Consider the following 15,962-nt stretch of genomic DNA (forward strand, 5'->3'; position numbering starts at 1 on the left):
AGCACATATAGAACCCTCTAATCATCCACCCATGATTATACACTGAAATATTTGTGTGCCTCGCTTTTTCCAAAACGAAAAACCAAAATGCCAAATGTCTCCTTTATCCTTCCTAAAACTGAAATTGGCTGCCCTCATGTCTACTCTCCCTCCTTTGCACTGAAAACCTTGCACGGAACGCAGACTTCCAGAGCACGTATAAAGCCTGCTCATCGTTCACACCAGACCTCACATCAAACATCCTCGTCCCTCGCCTTTTCCAAAAACAAAAACAACTACAAGTGGAACCTATGTCTTCGCTGCTCTATCCACAAGCAAAAATATCTGCCCCAATGTCTTCTTCCTTTCCTGGCTCTGAAGTCCTTACATGGAATGTGGTATGGACTTGAAACAAAAGACAGGGAAGACACACTGACGTTGAGACTCTTCGAAAAGCCTAATCAGAGGCATCATGCCTCCTCTGAATTGTTGCGTGCGTGCAAAGCATGGTGTCATTGGATAAAGCGGATGAAGAATGTATCATATTCTTTGCTGCGAGATTGAAAACACATGGCGTGGGAATATGTACAAGTACTTCTACCCGCTGATTGACAACAGTCAAGCCTTTTGACATTAATTTGCGTCTCGAGCGAGAGGACTTGATGACCTCATGGTACTCCATACGGAGGCACTAGTCATTGCGATGGTGATCATTACTTCTTCGTTGCAGTGATGAAGCTCATCATCACGAGTCTATAGTGCATTTCGCTTGACCCTGACTCTAACTATCGCCTCCAGCCCAAGCCGCTACATACTCCTGCCAGCTATATCGTACAGTATCCTGCACTACACCACTCCGTCCATCTCCCCACTTAGACAATCATCTCCAACTCCCTAGCATAGCCCAGCGTATTCTCAATGACCTGATCGCTCGTGACCAAGATGTCCTTGCTCAAGTAGTCGTCCTCCTGCTGGGGGAAGTATATCCTGCTATCCTTGACAACCCAGCCACACTCCTTCGCAAAGTTGACGACGCTGCCTTCCGAGTCGAGGAACAGGAGCGACTTGGCGTCGGACACGGGGATGGAGGGGTAAGCGCGCTCGCTGCAAGATGCGATTTCCTTGCGGATGGTGCCGATGAGGATCTATTATCGTATTAGTCATTAACCTGGATGTCGCGTGCATAACATACCTCAGTAAACAGTCCAAACTCCTCACTCGGGACCCTCTCCTTCTTCGTCTCCCCCCACACTCTATCGTAGCTGCCCTCCATAAGCGCCTGCTCCAACCGTATCGGGTACTGAATGAACTGGTCGTCCTCAAGCTTCTTGCCGTCCTGCGCCGCCGCCACCTCTAGCGTCTCGAGCAGCGTGTGGAACCCCGCATAGTCGCCCTCGCTCAGCAGGAGCAGCAGGTAAAGGCCCGTGACTTTGCTGTAGTTGCCACCGTCTTTGGGCAGCGCTGACTCGGGTAGCGAGTAGAAGGGCTGCAGCTGCTGGAAGTAGCGTGTGAAGGATACCGTGTCTTTGAGGCGGATGGAGATGATGGCGCCGAGTTCGAGCGTGTCGCGCGCGAGCTGCAGGTGTTTTCGTGATGACTTCTCCTGGGGGATGAGGGCGTTGAGGTTGAGGAGCGCGATCTTGGCCTTGGACAGCAGTGATGTTGACTGCTCGTAGTTGTGCGATTGGAGGGTCTTGTGCAGCTGCTGGAGCACGGTTGAGAGTTCCTTCTCGGCCATGTTGTGCGGTGATTTGGGGATTGAGCCGATGTGTGTGGTTGATGTGCGTGGTGGGAGTGGAGGTGAAGCGGTGGGTGTGGGCGTTGTGTTTGTTGCGGCGAGTGGAAGCTTAGGCGGAGCTTGACGTGACGACGATGTTCGGCGGAAGCTTCTCGGAGGAGGTGGAGCGTGCACGACCGGTCGCTCTGCCCTCCACGGCACCTCATACCCTTCAAATGTACGATTTCGGATGTACGACATGATTATATGCTGGAACTGAGCAATAGAGACCGTGTAATCACTTGTATGTTTTAATATTGCGATACAGAGGGTACTCGCGTAGATAAATGACCCAGCTACTACTTGAGCCTCAGATGACCTATGCAGTCACACTGTCTCACATTGGAGGAGACAATACAGCCTGTGCAAAAGCAACGATAGCACACCGACATGGCCCAGGCTACAGTATTTCTTGACCATTCTAGCTGCTTGCGCCGACATTATCTGCAGATCTGGCCTGATAAGGCTGACCGGATTGGCACTGCGTACATTGTTGTTGCTCGTCTTACATCAGGAACATTGCTGTGTGGAGAACAACAGAACGCCACCCGTCCAAGTCCGACATGACAGAGCTTGACTTTGCATATCGACTCATTTTACCTCCGCCGACCAAACTTGCCCTTCGCACCGCCCTTTGCGCCTGTACTGCTCTTTATCTTCAGCCTCCGGAAGTTTGCATGGGCTGTTGCCTTGATCTTTCGAGCTGCTGTCTTGACACCTCCCTCCTTGGGTTGATCTTTGACTTCCTCCGTCTTCTTCTTCTGTACCTTGCGCTGCTTCGGTGTGTGAGAGACATCGCTAGCGTAATCTGAAATGTCATCTTCGGAATCTACATCGTCTGCTGCGTGACCGGTAGCCTGTGTCTCTGCCACCTTGTCCTGATCATCTTCCGAGTCGTCATGTAATTGAAGTGCTGACTCTAGCTTGGATTTGATGAAGTTGGGTCGCACTGATACGCTGTTAGTAGGCGAAACTACCATAATATATATAGACTTACTAATGACACGCCTTGTCTGTCTCTTAAGACCCTTCTTCTTCCAAACTCTTCTCGGCTTTCCATCTGGACCCAATTCTGGCTCTTCGTCCTCATCCTCTTCAGTTTCTAAGCCACGATCGGGCCCCAATGGCATCGCTGCCTGGCTGTCCTCGACTAGAATTTGGGGTACACGAAGCTTCTTGGGCGGCATGGATATACCTGCCTCCTCCATTTCCATTTCCCGCATAATGTCTGCTTCTTCATCGAGCTTATCGTCTTCGTCCTTCTTCATGGCTTGTATCATAGCGCTGAGACTCCTTCCAAGACCGCGGCGTTTCCACGGCGCTGGCCGTGGTGTTGTCTCATCCGCTTCGTCGATGGGCCCCAGTAAGTTGCCTCTCCGCAGAAACGCTGGCGTTGCTAGCCCGCGCGTTGTAGAACTTGGTGTGCCCTCTTCCTCCATCTTGCGTTTCTTCGGCGTCACGAACTGGTTCAACATAAATCTCTTCCCAACCGAAACTGGCGTTCGCTCCCCTCGAGCCCTCGACTCCAGCGAAGTCTCGCTTGCTGCCTCTTGTGACCTTCGACTCGGTGTCTGAAGGATGTTCAGCTCCACATCTCCCAATACTGCCCTCCTCTTGCTTGGTGTGCCTGCTGGTAGCATGTCGAAAAGACCGAGCACAATGCCGTCTCGTTGAGGGGTCGGTCCAATTACACTCGGTCCTTGTGGGGACAGAAACTCTGGAGACTGTGGTATGGGTTCCGATGCAAGCTCTTCTGCTCTTTTCCTCTTGAGCGGGGTCGAAGTCTGATATTTGGGCGCCGCTTTGGGCGTTCGCTCAGCATCGCGGGTTGCTTTTCGGCTTGCGGTTCGTTTCGAGGGTGTTTGTGGGGCAGATTGAGCAGTCAATTTGCCTCGCAGCTTGTTGTACTCTTTGTACTTGTTGGCTGTAGTCACTTGGTTAGAAAGCCTCTTCAAAGGACGGTGTCGCGTGCGTACAGATCTCCTCGTTGGCCTTGATGTCGTCGCGCCCAGCTTTGCGGCCATCGTTCTGTGCAGCAAAGTTCTTCTCCCATAACTTCAGGTCGTTACGCAGTTCATTGCAGCGCTGTTCGGTTTCCGTGATACTCATAGCGAAATACGTGGTGGAAGTTTAGAATAAAGGGAGTGTAGTGGGGATAGCGGCCGAATTGAAGATCACGCAACGCGACGCGGTACGGGACGCGACGAAAACTCGCGCTAGCCAGCCCTATCGGCACCACTCCGGAATTAACGAAACGTGAGCACGAGCAATGGCTATTCCAAGATCCGCAATAATTCACTCCTGCATGTCTTGACAAATCACAAATTGCACAAGCATTCTCAAGCAATCAACGGTCTATTCTTCCAGACGAGCATAAGCATAAGCATCAGATATGTTTTACAGGATACTATTCACAGACTCCCCACTCGAGAGCTCAAGATCATGCCCGCTGATGCTGAAAAGAAAACGTGAACTGAATTGGAGGGGAATCTAGTAATGGACGGCCTTGTCGTAGGTGGCCATAGCAGCCTCCTTGAAGGCCTCGGCGAGCGTAGGATGAGCGTGGCATGTTCGTGCAACGTCTGAATCGATGTTAGCAGATATATTTTGTTACGGTCTGGATTAAACATACCTTCCGAGCTAGCACCGTACTCGAGCGCAAGAGTTCCCTCTGCAATCATCTCACCAGCGTTGGCACCAATGATGTGGATGCCCAATATCCTGTCAGTCTCGGCATCTGCGAGGAACTTTACGACACCTTCAGAGTCGAGGTTGGTCTTCGCTCTTGAGTTGGCAGAGAAGGGGAAGCTTCCAGCCTTGTACTTGATACCGGCAGCCTTCAGTTCCTGCTCGTTTTGGCCAACCCATGCGACCTCAGGATGGGTGTACATGACGGAGGGAATGGCTCCGTAGTTGACGTGACCGTAGCCCTTGTGGATGTACTCGACGGCGGCGACAGCCTCCTCCTCAGCCTTATGGGCAAGCATAGGTCCGAAAGTACAGTCACCAATGGCGCGAATGTGGGGGATCTTGGTGCGGTACTCCTGGTCGATGATGAGGCGGCCCCTCTCGTCAACCTCGAGACCAATGTTGTCAAGACCAAGACCGGCAGTGTATGGGCGGCGACCGATAGCGACAAGAACGACATCGGCGTCAAGCTATGCAGTGTTAGTTGATTCTTGAGTTCTGGTTTAAAGTTTGGCTTACCGTCTCCTCCTTGCCACCCTTTGCGGCCTCAACGTTGATCTTAACACCAGCGTCATGGACCTCACCAGCGGTGACCTTGGTGTTGAGCTTGAACTTCAGTCCCTGCTTTGCAAGGAACTTCTGGGACTGCTTCGCGATGTCTGCGTCCATACCAGGGCCACCAATCTGACCAAGGAACTCGACAACGGTAACCTCAGAACCGAGACGCGACCAGACGGATGCCTATTTTTGTCAGATCAATCCAGAAAATCACCATGTTGTCCTTACCATTTCGAGACCAATGATGCCACCGCCAATAACAGCCATCTTCTTAGGGACCTCCTGGAGCGCAATGGCGCCAGTGCTTGTGATGACCTTCTGCTCGTCGATAGTCAGGCCGGGGAAGGGAGTAGCCTCGGAGCCGGTGGCAATGAGAATGTTCTTTGCACGGACGGTAGTCTCGCCGCCCTCAACGAGGTTGACTGCGACGGTGTGCTCGTCCTGGAAAGCGCCAGTGCCCTTGATGTACTCGACGTTGTTCTTCTTGAAGAGGAACTCGATACCCTTTGTCAGGCCCGAGACGGAGGTCTCCTTGGCCTTCATCATGGCGGGGAGGTTAAGCTTGACATCGCCGACCTCGATACCGCGGCCCTTGGTGTCGTGGAGGATCTGGTGGTAGAGATGCGAGTTGTTGAGGAGGGATTTTGAGGGAATGCAGCCGACGTTCAAGCAGGTTCCACCGAGGGAGCCACGCTTCTCGACACAGGCGACCTATAGGCATCGTCAGCATTCCTGTTCTACAGTTGTTCGCCTGGCTGTCAAACCTTCATGCCAGCCTGTCCCGCCTTGATAGCTGCGACATATCCTGCGACACCGCCACCGATGATGACCAAGTCCTTTTCCTCTGTGCTATGTCAGCGCCAGCCCATATCTTGATCTCTATATTGATGCGACGCACCAGCTTCGGAGGCGAAGCCTCGTCGTAACCGATTCTGGAAGTAGATGTTGGATGCGCAGAATGTGCTTTGGGAGACGGGGCGCGTCGCCCTCTGGGCGGCGCGGGGCGCAAGTGACCGAAACATGATGGAGAGAGTGTAGGAAACTAGAGATCAAGAAGAACCGTGGTTTGCACGGCTAGGGTGACAGGCGTCAATGGATGGGGTATTATCGGAAAGGTCGTTGAGCTCTTTTTGCGGAGCTTCGGCCGGGAACGTTGCTGGGTCGCGGTTGGACCCGGTTTAGTTAGTCAGCTCCGAGCTTCACTCGCCTCCAACTTGTCACAAGCACGTTTCGGAGGCAAATGGCAAACAATGACTTGTACATGACAGGTGCTCCGGGCATAGCTCAAAATTAAGCTTCTTGTCGATGGTCTTGACGAATACAATGGCAACTCAAAAAAGTGTGGAGCCGATGTTGAAGGTACTGATGTCTTCTTCCCATACCCATCAAGCTCTGCGCATCCAGTCGAGCAGGGCGTTTGTGGACTCTAGAATTTAGGTATCATACAAGTTTTCAAAACTCCCTCCTATATGCATTTTTGCTGAAGTCAAACTCACTTGAACAAACTCCTCACTCGTCCTACACTCTAGTCCTCGTCCATCGTGGTGGTGGTTGCCAGTATGCGGGTCAACATATCCATAACGGCCTTGCACCCCCATGCTACCGTCTCCTTCTCTCCCTTCTCTACGATCTCAGTCTTGACCACCGCCTTCTTCATGAAGTACTGCAGCCCAGCAATCATCTCCGGAGCCTGGTCCACCTCAACAAACACTTCCAGTAGTGCCTTGTTGTTGCGCTTGTCTTTAGAGCCTTTCTGCGACTCGAGGATGGTGGTGACTAGCAAAACCTCGACAAAGATTTTTGTCTTGGGCTGGAGGTAGGGGAAGTTGAGATTCTTCAGGCTGGTGATTGGGAGGGCCTTGCGTCCGATGAGCGTGCCGTACAGCTTGCCTTGGTTCACCATCTTCCGCAACGATTGATTGTCGCTCTCGGCAGAGGCTTCGTCGTCATCTGAGTCCTCCGCTCCGTCTTGTCGCTCACCTAGGCTCTTGAAAATGTCCCATAACGCAAACTGAAAGCTCTTGCGCGTCTTGTGATCAGCACAGACTTTTCGAGCAAGTACTGTATAGTACGGGTTATATGTCTTCTCCGCCCCCGCACAGTGAACGATCACCCTTGGGATCTCTGTCTCCTGTGACCTTTTGAGGTTGAGCTTGTTCAACCGAATTTGCGCATCCTTGAAGTCGCTTGCGGACATGATGGATATGAAAATGGCTCTTCGGACATCTGTGTTCATGCGTTGCTCCCGAGCGAGCTGTACCAAATCAACCTCATCATCATCATCATCATCCTCCTCCAATGTACCGGCCTGTTGCGACTTCGAGTCCCCAGATTTATCTTCTACGGTCGCCTCACTGACAACGTCATTACGCCAGCTAGCTCCCACCATCCACCATTTCCCCTTCTTGTCAGTGTCCTGGATGTCTTTGAGTCCTATTCGAAGTGGTTCTGTAGCTTTCAGATTTCGCGTACTCAGTGTACCCAGCTGTTTCTTCATCCGCGTAGTATGCTCTCTCGAAATTGCCGATGCAGCCACACCTGTCTTCATGCGATTGTTCTTGAGGTCATTGATCGTCTCGATCATGAACTTCGTGCGCACTGGCAAATTGTTCTGGCCGACCTTGGCGACCGACTTCTGCAGCAAGACCACAATATCTTTCAACGCTGTGGGATCGTCTTGGCGTAATTGTGGGCCGGCTGCTCGAACTATCCGCAGTAGAAGCTCTGTGTTGATATCTGATAGCTCGTCGAGGAAGAATCGAACATAGTCAAAGACCAGATTGCTGCCAATGACCTGGAATGTGTAGAGCTCTGCCACGACTGACATGAGATTCGTGGTGTGCTTCCCAGATCCAGCCTTGTTTGTCTGGTAATGTTGGTCAAACTCTGAGACGATGCGCTCCACAATCTGAGCCCCAAAGTCCGGCCCGATGACCTTGTAGATTGCAGCAATAAATCCCGCATGTAGAATAAGGAATGTGTCTATAAGACCACTGGGATCTGAAAGCATTCCCATAAGCAGGTCCACCAGCGTGGTATTTACATAACCTCGGGGGTTGTTCTGGTATACTTGCTCAATCTCGCGCAAGATGGAGATAATGTTGGCTTCTGACAGACGATTGAGTAAACCCTGCACCTGTCTCTTCAATCTTGACAAAGCCTCGGCATCAGACGAAGGCGGGCCTCTCAAAGCCGGTGGTATGTATTTCGTCGGTTGTGCAGAGTCCGCCGTGACAGGCGCGACGTATGGATTTTCTCGCACTCGAGACTGGACAGGCTGGGCTTCGTCGTCGCTCTCGTTGTCGCCCTCATCCTCCTCAGACTCGAAGTCATCTAGAGCAGAACCCTCCTCTTCGTCCGACAGATCCCCGTCTTCTAGTTCTGCTGCTAGCTCGTCTGTACTGAACTCTTCCATATCCGTCTCATCTTCGCTAGACTCCTGTGGTGCGGCCCCAAGAGCCTTCTTCCTCTTACTTGCAAGCCAGGCATCATCTTCGTCTCGCTTCCTCTTCGGGACCTTTCCTGCTGGCTCATCCTCGCTGCTTCCAATGTCGCCCAGATCACCAAAGATGTCGTCGAGTCCGTCGTCGGCGCCCTTCGACTTCTTCTTGCCCTTTACACCCAGCTTCTTCTCTAGCGCAGCAATCTCCGCACTCTCCTGATCTATTCGTTCTTTGACGGCACGGGAGACTTTGGCTGGTGGTGGGCTCTCTTCCCTCGGCGGCGACGTTTTCTTGAGAATGCTCTTCAGAGGCTTCTGAGGCTTCTCCTTATCTTTGACCTTTTCCTTCTTCTCTTTTGCGGCTGGTGGCGGCGGCGTGCCTTCGTCTGTGACGTTGTCCCAGTCAACCTCTACCTCCTCCTCGTCAGAGCTTGCCTCTTCTCGCATTGATTTCCTCTCATATTTGCTGCGCACAGGTACTGGTCGTATTGGATGCGTCTTTCTCCCCTGCTGTGTCTTCTTCTCTACGCGCTCGGCTTTGCGCTTGTCTTTGCGATTGAGCTGTCCATTGCGCCCTCTATTCTTTTGGTTGCGATTTGCTGGATCTGACTGGAATGAGAAACGTGAATTCATACAGGTTGAATTGAAGCACCTACCGAACTGTTCTCGCAATTCTTGGGGCAATTTTGGCCCTCCATACGTTTGGCGCATAATGTAAGGTGTGAGCAGAGTCGCGATCTAAAAAAAAGTTGAGAACATCAGAAGTCGGCTTTTAGAAAGTCGGATCCCCGCGTCTCCGCCGCTCCGCACTGACGACCACCGTCCCACCTGCACACCTTGACCATACCCATGGCGCGTTTATAGTACACATTCACACACACAATGGGTCGCGAGCACCTTAGCAACGAAGAGGTAGCTCAATTCAGCCTCTCTATCACTTGCCGCGACTAACAGCATAGTTCTTCGCCCAACTCGGCAACCTCTTCGAACACAACCGCAAAAAGGGCCATGGCACCGTCTACCTCACACAAAAGCGCCTAGCCTTCGACTCGGCATCTGTACCCCCGTCACCTCAAAAAGTTGCAGATGATCCGTTATGGGATACTCACCCTGAGACTCCATTACCTATCCTGATTCGCGCGCACAACAACAAAAGCGACAAGAAGGCAGGTACAGACCGCAAGGATGTTGACAAGATTGTCCTGAGCACAGTCGTCAAGCCGGATGACTTGGACGGGTTTTACGTACGATATGCGGAAGCATGCAAGACAGGCATGAGCGGATTGAAGAAGAGGGACCGAAAGAAGGGCAAGAAGGATAAGAAAAAGAAGAAGGTGGCAGTATGAGGATCGGAACCATGAAGCTCACACGGAATCACGACATCAGTATAAAAAATGCGGTTGGAGACTGCCTCGCAATAAGGCTTGCCCAGCAGCAAGTAAACGGGGACATGAAAATGGCGCATGACGGAATAACCGAATTATGCATACTGTCTACCTAACGACACAAGCATGGGCTATGTATGGCTAAATAATGCAATATACCCACAAGACTAAACCCACGGTCAAACATTCTCCCCAAGTTGACACATCCGGCCTTCCTCACATAATTCCCCTCTCAATTCTCAAACCTTACTCCCCTTCTTCTCAACCATCCTCCTCAACCCCTTCAAATTCAACGGCACAGGCTGCCCCATCCACGTCGCCCTCTGACTATGATCCCTGACCTCATCGTCGGAATTCGGATGAATCAGCGCCGACAACGGGCCTCGATTAATCACCAGCCACGGAATGAAGGCGCCGAATTGCTCTTTTTGCTGATTAGCATGAGATGTAGATGTAGATGTAGATGTAGATGTAGATGTAGATGTAGATGTAGATGTAGATGTAGATGTAGATGTAGATGTAGATAGGGGTGTAGGTATACGTACCTGGAGTAAATAAATTAACCTCAAACATACCCATCGGATGCGGACCGATGGGTTTATCCCACACTCGATAAATCCGCAATTCCGGGACTTTTGTCGAGATACTGTTAGCTAGACTCGAACGACTCAAACATGCAAACTTACACTCGCGCCTAATCCGTTCCCAGAGCTCATTTGCGAATTTCAGCTCTTCGTCGTCGCTTTGCAGAAAGTAGATGTGTATGTCGAAGCCGCCGCGTGTGCCGTTTGTGATGGGCGAGGGGAAGGAGGTGTATGCTGGGCTTTTTTGGGAGGAGGGCGGGTTGAGGTAGGATTTTCCGTCGGGGGCTTTTTCGCTGGGGAGGTGTGAGTATGGGGGATAGTTGGTGGGATGTGTAATATGATTGAGACTTACTTTGGTAGAGGATCGAGACCTTCGTAGCCTTTTAGCGGAGAGGGATATGTGTAGAGACTTGGGTCGGACATGATTGATGGTTGTTCGGAATTGCAAGTTGATTTGATACTACTTGAGTTGAATTAGTATTTTAAGTATAATGTATACTCGTGCATAAGAGTTGAATTATAACGAGGTGTCGGTTCTTTAAACGGCTGGTTTGTCAGCGCGGAATTGACGACCTTGAGGTTATTGTAAGGAGCGACCAGACATGTCACGTAAGCTTGCGTGATCAGCGATGAGCTAGTTATTGGACTACAAGAGATAGCTTTTCTAGAACTTGTCCAGACCCTGGTCTTCCTTACTACATGTTCACAACTACAACCAAAAGTTACCGGGTGCAACAGCAGGCACCCCCTCTGGTAGCCATGGGCTATACATAAGGCCTTGAGCATTTAATTTGAACCTTGAAGGATTAGGATACTGTGTATAGCTTCATGCGATCAGCTCGACAGCAAGACTCAGTCTATTTTCCCTTGCAGCTGATAACATACGGTACACGTCCGCCGGCACTTGCTTCGAGGTGTCACACGTAGAATTTGACTTCCGGGAAACAAAGATTCCGTAGTCACTGCACGACACGAGATGACTGTTTCTAGACAGATAAGGGAAATTGTAGGTGTTCTTATCGAGACTCGGAGTGCCTCACATGTCGCGCGCACGGCCGCCGAGGGGTAATTTGGAGTCACGGCGGGGTGACTCAAATATTGAGACCAGCTCACAACGACCCCCCAAACATTGCCCAGACACTTCATACCACCCCAATTGCAGTCGCCATGGCGGATGCTACATACTACATCGACGAAGACGTCGGCCACGACACGGCGGAACAGACTGGCGACGAATCTCTGCCGTACAAGAGTCTGGGATATGCTGTCCTCACTCGCGGCGAGACCGCAAAGTTCAAGACAAGAAAGAGCGTCACTGGTGAGGTTGCAGAGGGCGCCGATCCGTCGTCAAGACTCGAGTGGAAAGATGCGGCCAAGTCGGCGCTGAAGAAAGCTGTCAACTACGCAAAGGCGCAGAAGAAGAAGGCCGGGAAAGAGGAGGAACAGTTGGCGCTGCGCCAGAAGGAGGACGCCGCCCGCAACATCGTCCTTGATGAGGCCAAGAAGATCGTGCTGGAGGAAGACACAAGCCTGCCCGCGGCAATCAAGATTAAGCTCGATGACACCGACCCGAAGAAGATCTCGCTGGGCAACGGAAAGGATGTCAAGGGCACGCGAGTCCGCGTCTTCGGTAGGGTACATCGTGAGCGCAGGCAGAAGGAGGTCATGTTCATCACATTAAGAGACGGGTACGGCTACATGCAGGTCGTCATCACCGGCAAGCTCGCAAAGACCTACGACGCCCTCACACTGACGCGCGAGACGAGCATGGAGATCTTGGGTGAACTGAGGGAGGTACCCGCAGGCGCACATGCGCCCAACAACCGCGAACTACAGGCAGACTTCTACAAGATCCACGACGGGTGGCAGGCTGCTGGTGGAGACGACGCCATCACCAACAGGGTGTCCAAGGACACTGAGCACGCGACACTGCTGGACTTGCGCCACCTTACCCTGCGTGGAGAGACCGCGTCCAAAGTCATGATTGTGCGCGACGCCGTCGAGTTCGCATTCAACCAGGTCTACCGGGAGCAGCGGTTACGCAAGGTCAGCCCACCTGCGCTCGTCCAAACTCAAGTCGAAGCGGAGCCACGCTCTTCAAATTCGGCTACTACAACGAGGAAGCCTACCTCACGCAGTCCTCCCAGCTGTACCTCGAGACCTGCCTGCCCTCCATGGGCGACGTCTACTGCATCGAAAAGTCCTTTCCGCGCCGAGAAGTCACTGACCCGCCGCCATCTGGCCGAGTACACGCCACATCGAAGCCGAGCTCGACTACATCAACTTCGACGACCTGCTCACCCACCTCGAGGAAGTCATGTGCCGCGTCATCGAAGTCACCATGTCCGACCCCGTCGTGAAGCAGCACATTGCCGACCTCAACCCGGAATTCGCCATGCCGGAGCGCCCCTTCAAGCGCATGAAGTACCAGGACGCCATCGACTGGCTGGTTGAGCACAACATCCCCAACGAGGACGGCGAGCCCCACAAGTTCGGCGACGACATTGCTGAGGCCGCTGAGCGCAGGATGACTGACATTATCAACCGCCCCATCTTCCTGACGCATTTCCCCACGGAGATCAAGGCGTTCTACATGCTCAAGGACAAGGAGGACCCGCGTGTTACCGAGAGCGTGGATTGCTTGATGCCTGGTGTTGGTGAGATCGTGGGCGGAAGTATGAGGATGGATAACTATGATGAGTTGATGGCCGCGTTCGCGAGGGAGCAGATTGATCCCGCTGCGTACTACTGGTACACTGATCAGAGGAAGTAAGTCCTAACCACCCCATACCCGATACCCCATCCATCCATCCCCCCCTCGATAAAATCATCACTAACACAAATCAGATACGGCTCCTCCCCGCACGGCGGCTACGGCCTCGGCCTCGAGCGCTTCCTCGCCTGGCTGTGCAAGCAACACACCGTCCGCGACTGCTGCCTGTACCCGCGCTACTTCGGGCGCTGCAAGCCTTGAGCGGCTCTTTTTCTTTTCCTTCGCCTTGGCGGCCGTGCAGTTTAGATAGGGCTTGTGTGTGACGACGCGTAAGGCTTGCCAGCAGATGTTGCACTAGAACCCAACCGTGGACGAATCATACCCAATCAAATCATCGTGTTTGACTTTATTCCCCCAGGTGTTTTGCACGACTGTGTTTTGCATGATTAGCATCCAGTTTGTCCACTTGATTGTTCGCCTCTTTGATCTTTGTGAGGCTCGAGTCGGGGGGGAGTATCCTGGTCTTGTTTCGGAATGGGTGCGCTGCGTGTCAGACAGAGGCATGCATCATGATCGTCATGTCCACAGGCACCAGGTATACGACGGTTGGTAAGCCAAGCGGCAATCTCCAAGCCTGGTCTCGATACATCACATAGCAGCAGCAAATACTTCATGCTCAAGACTCCATGATACTATTCTCCCCAATCTACCAAAGCGTACATGTCCGCCCCAAGATAGCCTCCAGATATTCCCCATCCCTCCGCAGCTACTATGCAAGCCCAAGCAAAAAGGAAAAGACAAGCGGCAGGTGTCAGTCTGCGTGCAAACCAGAGACCCCACAGTTCAGGCGCCAGATAGAAGAAGTAAAAAGTTCCGCGCCGAGAGCTTTTTAAGAATGTACAGAATGTGTGTCAATGTCAGTTGATTCTCGAAAACTCCTCGCTATGCAGTTTGGTACAGGAAGCTACTCTCCGCAAAAAAGGTTGCTGGAGTAGTGGCAGGTAGGTAAGGAAAAGGTGCGCGGAAGTTGCGCAATCGAGTACAAGGGGGTTCGGGGAACGATGATAGTGTTCATCGTTGTCGCTACATGGGTGGTACTTTTGGAGGAGGTTGGGGGATGATTGCGCGGCGCGCGTCCGTGTGTTGCGGACAGGTGTATCGTCTATTTCGAAGACGGCTGAAATTCGCGCAGCTGTCCTTGAGGTTCGCACAAGAAGGCCGATAGCGCAGAACGCCAGCGAAAGAATAGTCCGAGGACGGATGTTGGAATGTGTCCTGTGTTTGATGCATGTTGAAGTTCCGAAGGTCCAGACTCAGGACTAGGTTTGTAAGTGGCGCCGCTGTGTTGAAGCTAGAGTCGGGTGAAGAGTAGGTGACCATCGCTCAACCCTTTAGACGGCGCGAAATGAGCTCTTGAAGCTGCAGTAGCGACTCACGCTCGCTCTCGGTGACTGAAGGAGGTCCGGCGTTGTCAAGGGCAGTGGTGACATCGTTGTTGGCTTCGGCCTGGGACAAGCATATTAGCGCCGATGATCGCAAACAATGCAAGTGGGGCAAAGGGAGAAGTCTTACAGTGAGCGTGAGAAGAAGCAAGTCGAGTTTGCCTTCAGATAGGCCGATGTCCTTCTCTTTGTTGGCAAATCGTGCTAGATTGAGTGCTGCCTGCTGTTGAGCCATGGGACGCGCGATGAAGTTCTGCATCGTGGCATTGTGCTGTGCAGCGACCATCGCCTTGTTTTGCGCATCAGAGTGCTTCGCAACACGGCCGCTGTAAGACACGTTAGCTATTGTTGGAATGACTGGATGAGACGCGTGCACGTACCCTTTGACCTTGCTGACGAAGTCGAGGATGACTCCCTTCTCGGGCACACGGAACACCTTTGAGTTGAGGTCCTTGGGGTCATCGGGACCAAACACGTAGTTGCCTTCGCCATCAGTGTCGTCGTCGGGATCATTGATAAGCTCAATCAAGCCGTTGTTGCGCATACCGCGAGAGAACGTAGGCTCGATGATCTTGGGATGCTTGCGCTTTCGGATCTTGCGTGCGACCCGGGCAGCCGGCGCGGCGTCCGCCATCTCGACATCGCCATTGAGATCATTCTGGAAAAGTTGGCCACTGCGAAGATCATGCTCGATGTGACGCGGACATCGCCACGCATCTCGCTGAGAAGAATCAACGCTGATGTGTGGCGGGTTAGCGAGAGGCGGGTCAAGGCAGTCCAAGTGCCAGTGCGCGGGACAGAAGTCACACTTCAACAACTGACGCTTGCTGCCGCTTGAAAGGCCACACTGCGTGCACAAAATAGGCTTTCCATCGGCATCAAACACCTTCGTGTAGTCAGGCTTCTGGTAGCCATAGCCGCTGTGCTTTGTACTGTGTCGCGTTAGTGCTAAATCACGCGACGAGACGCGTCAGACTTACAGTGGGAACTTCTTGACCTCCTCGAAATATGAGCCATCAGCTTTCGCGGAGACACCCTCGAACTCGTGTTGAATATCGTGGGGCAGAGCAAACGCGCGGGGGTTAGTACGCTCCAAAGTCTTGAAGATAGGCCCCAGGTTCAAGTGCGTCTCAGTAGACTCTTCGGTCGCACTCTTCGGCCTGCACTCATAACAGTAGAATGCATCCTCAGGAACCTCCGCACGTGGCGGATCGCAACATAAGAGATGGAAAACGCGTGGACATGTTTCGCAGCAAACAAACTCGCCCGCGCCTTTGCAGGCTGAGCAGAAGTCGTCACTGTCTGATGACAACGAGTTCTGACAATCGGTTAGAGGTGAAGATAAAACCGAAAGTGGAGGCGAAATAGGAAGTTGAGAGGCGTAAGACTCCGAG

At 52.5% G+C, this 15,962-nt stretch overlaps 8 protein-coding genes across 8 annotated transcripts in view; 3 read left to right on the plus strand and 5 right to left on the minus strand.

Moving 5' to 3' along the window:
* Positions 1-851: 851 nt before the first annotated feature.
* On the minus strand, positions 852-3,865 carry SNOG_02706 (hypothetical protein; the record flags this gene model as incomplete). The annotated part of the gene is made up of 5 exons (XM_001793251.1): positions 852-1,124; positions 1,172-1,926; positions 2,367-2,705; positions 2,754-3,680; positions 3,733-3,865. 5 exons carry the CDS (start codon positions 3,863-3,865, stop codon positions 852-854), a joined length of 2,427 nt encoding a protein of 808 aa, XP_001793303.1.
* A 227-nt stretch (positions 3,866-4,092) lies between these two features.
* On the minus strand, positions 4,093-6,024 carry SNOG_02707 (hypothetical protein; the record flags this gene model as incomplete). Its single annotated transcript, XM_001793252.1, has 6 exons — positions 4,093-4,338; positions 4,389-4,914; positions 4,964-5,185; positions 5,231-5,713; positions 5,767-5,846; positions 5,901-6,024. The coding sequence occupies 6 exons, from the start codon at positions 6,022-6,024 to the stop codon at positions 4,247-4,249; spliced, it is 1,527 nt and encodes a 508-aa protein (XP_001793304.1). The 3' UTR covers positions 4,093-4,246.
* A 503-nt stretch (positions 6,025-6,527) lies between these two features.
* Positions 6,528-9,077, minus strand: SNOG_02708 (hypothetical protein; the record flags this gene model as incomplete). The annotated part of the gene is made up of 2 exons (XM_001793253.1): positions 6,528-7,435; positions 7,541-9,077. 2 exons carry the CDS (start codon positions 9,075-9,077, stop codon positions 6,528-6,530), a joined length of 2,445 nt encoding a protein of 814 aa, XP_001793305.1.
* A 249-nt stretch (positions 9,078-9,326) lies between these two features.
* Positions 9,327-9,995, plus strand: SNOG_02709 (hypothetical protein; the record flags this gene model as incomplete). The annotated part of the gene is made up of 2 exons (XM_001793254.1): positions 9,327-9,356; positions 9,404-9,995. The coding sequence occupies 2 exons, from the start codon at positions 9,327-9,329 to the stop codon at positions 9,788-9,790; spliced, it is 417 nt and encodes a 138-aa protein (XP_001793306.1). The 3' UTR covers positions 9,791-9,995.
* A 269-nt stretch (positions 9,996-10,264) lies between these two features.
* On the minus strand, positions 10,265-10,836 carry SNOG_02710 (hypothetical protein; the record flags this gene model as incomplete). The annotated part of the gene is made up of 3 exons (XM_001793255.1): positions 10,265-10,374; positions 10,516-10,706; positions 10,766-10,836. 3 exons carry the CDS (start codon positions 10,834-10,836, stop codon positions 10,265-10,267), a joined length of 372 nt encoding a protein of 123 aa, XP_001793307.1.
* Positions 10,837-11,015: 179 nt separating this feature from the next.
* Positions 11,016-11,187, plus strand: SNOG_02711 (hypothetical protein; the record flags this gene model as incomplete). Its single annotated transcript, XM_001793256.1, has 2 exons — positions 11,016-11,022; positions 11,093-11,187. The coding sequence occupies 2 exons, from the start codon at positions 11,016-11,018 to the stop codon at positions 11,185-11,187; spliced, it is 102 nt and encodes a 33-aa protein (XP_001793308.1).
* A 393-nt stretch (positions 11,188-11,580) lies between these two features.
* SNOG_02712 (hypothetical protein) lies at positions 11,581-13,534 on the plus strand (the record flags this gene model as incomplete). The annotated part of the gene is made up of 4 exons (XM_001793257.1): positions 11,581-12,459; positions 12,552-12,659; positions 12,683-13,182; positions 13,261-13,534. The coding sequence occupies 4 exons, from the start codon at positions 11,581-11,583 to the stop codon at positions 13,385-13,387; spliced, it is 1,614 nt and encodes a 537-aa protein (XP_001793309.1). The 3' UTR covers positions 13,388-13,534.
* A 975-nt stretch (positions 13,535-14,509) lies between these two features.
* Positions 14,510-15,962, minus strand: part of SNOG_02713 (hypothetical protein) — a gene marked incomplete at both ends in the record, with an annotated part of 3,751 nt that continues 2,298 nt past the window's right edge. The window contains 5 exons of the mRNA XM_001793258.1: positions 14,510-14,632; positions 14,699-14,894; positions 14,949-15,500; positions 15,549-15,728; positions 15,868-15,886. Coding sequence (XP_001793310.1) covers positions 14,510-14,632; positions 14,699-14,894; positions 14,949-15,500; positions 15,549-15,728; positions 15,868-15,886 — 1,070 coding nt within the window. The remainder of the gene's footprint in view (positions 14,633-14,698; positions 14,895-14,948; positions 15,501-15,548; positions 15,729-15,867; positions 15,887-15,962) is intronic.

The sequence above is a fragment of the Parastagonospora nodorum genome (assembly GCF_000146915.1).
Source record: "Parastagonospora nodorum SN15 chromosome Unknown scaffold_4, whole genome shotgun sequence".
NCBI classification, from domain to species: domain Eukaryota; kingdom Fungi; phylum Ascomycota; class Dothideomycetes; order Pleosporales; family Phaeosphaeriaceae; genus Parastagonospora; species Parastagonospora nodorum.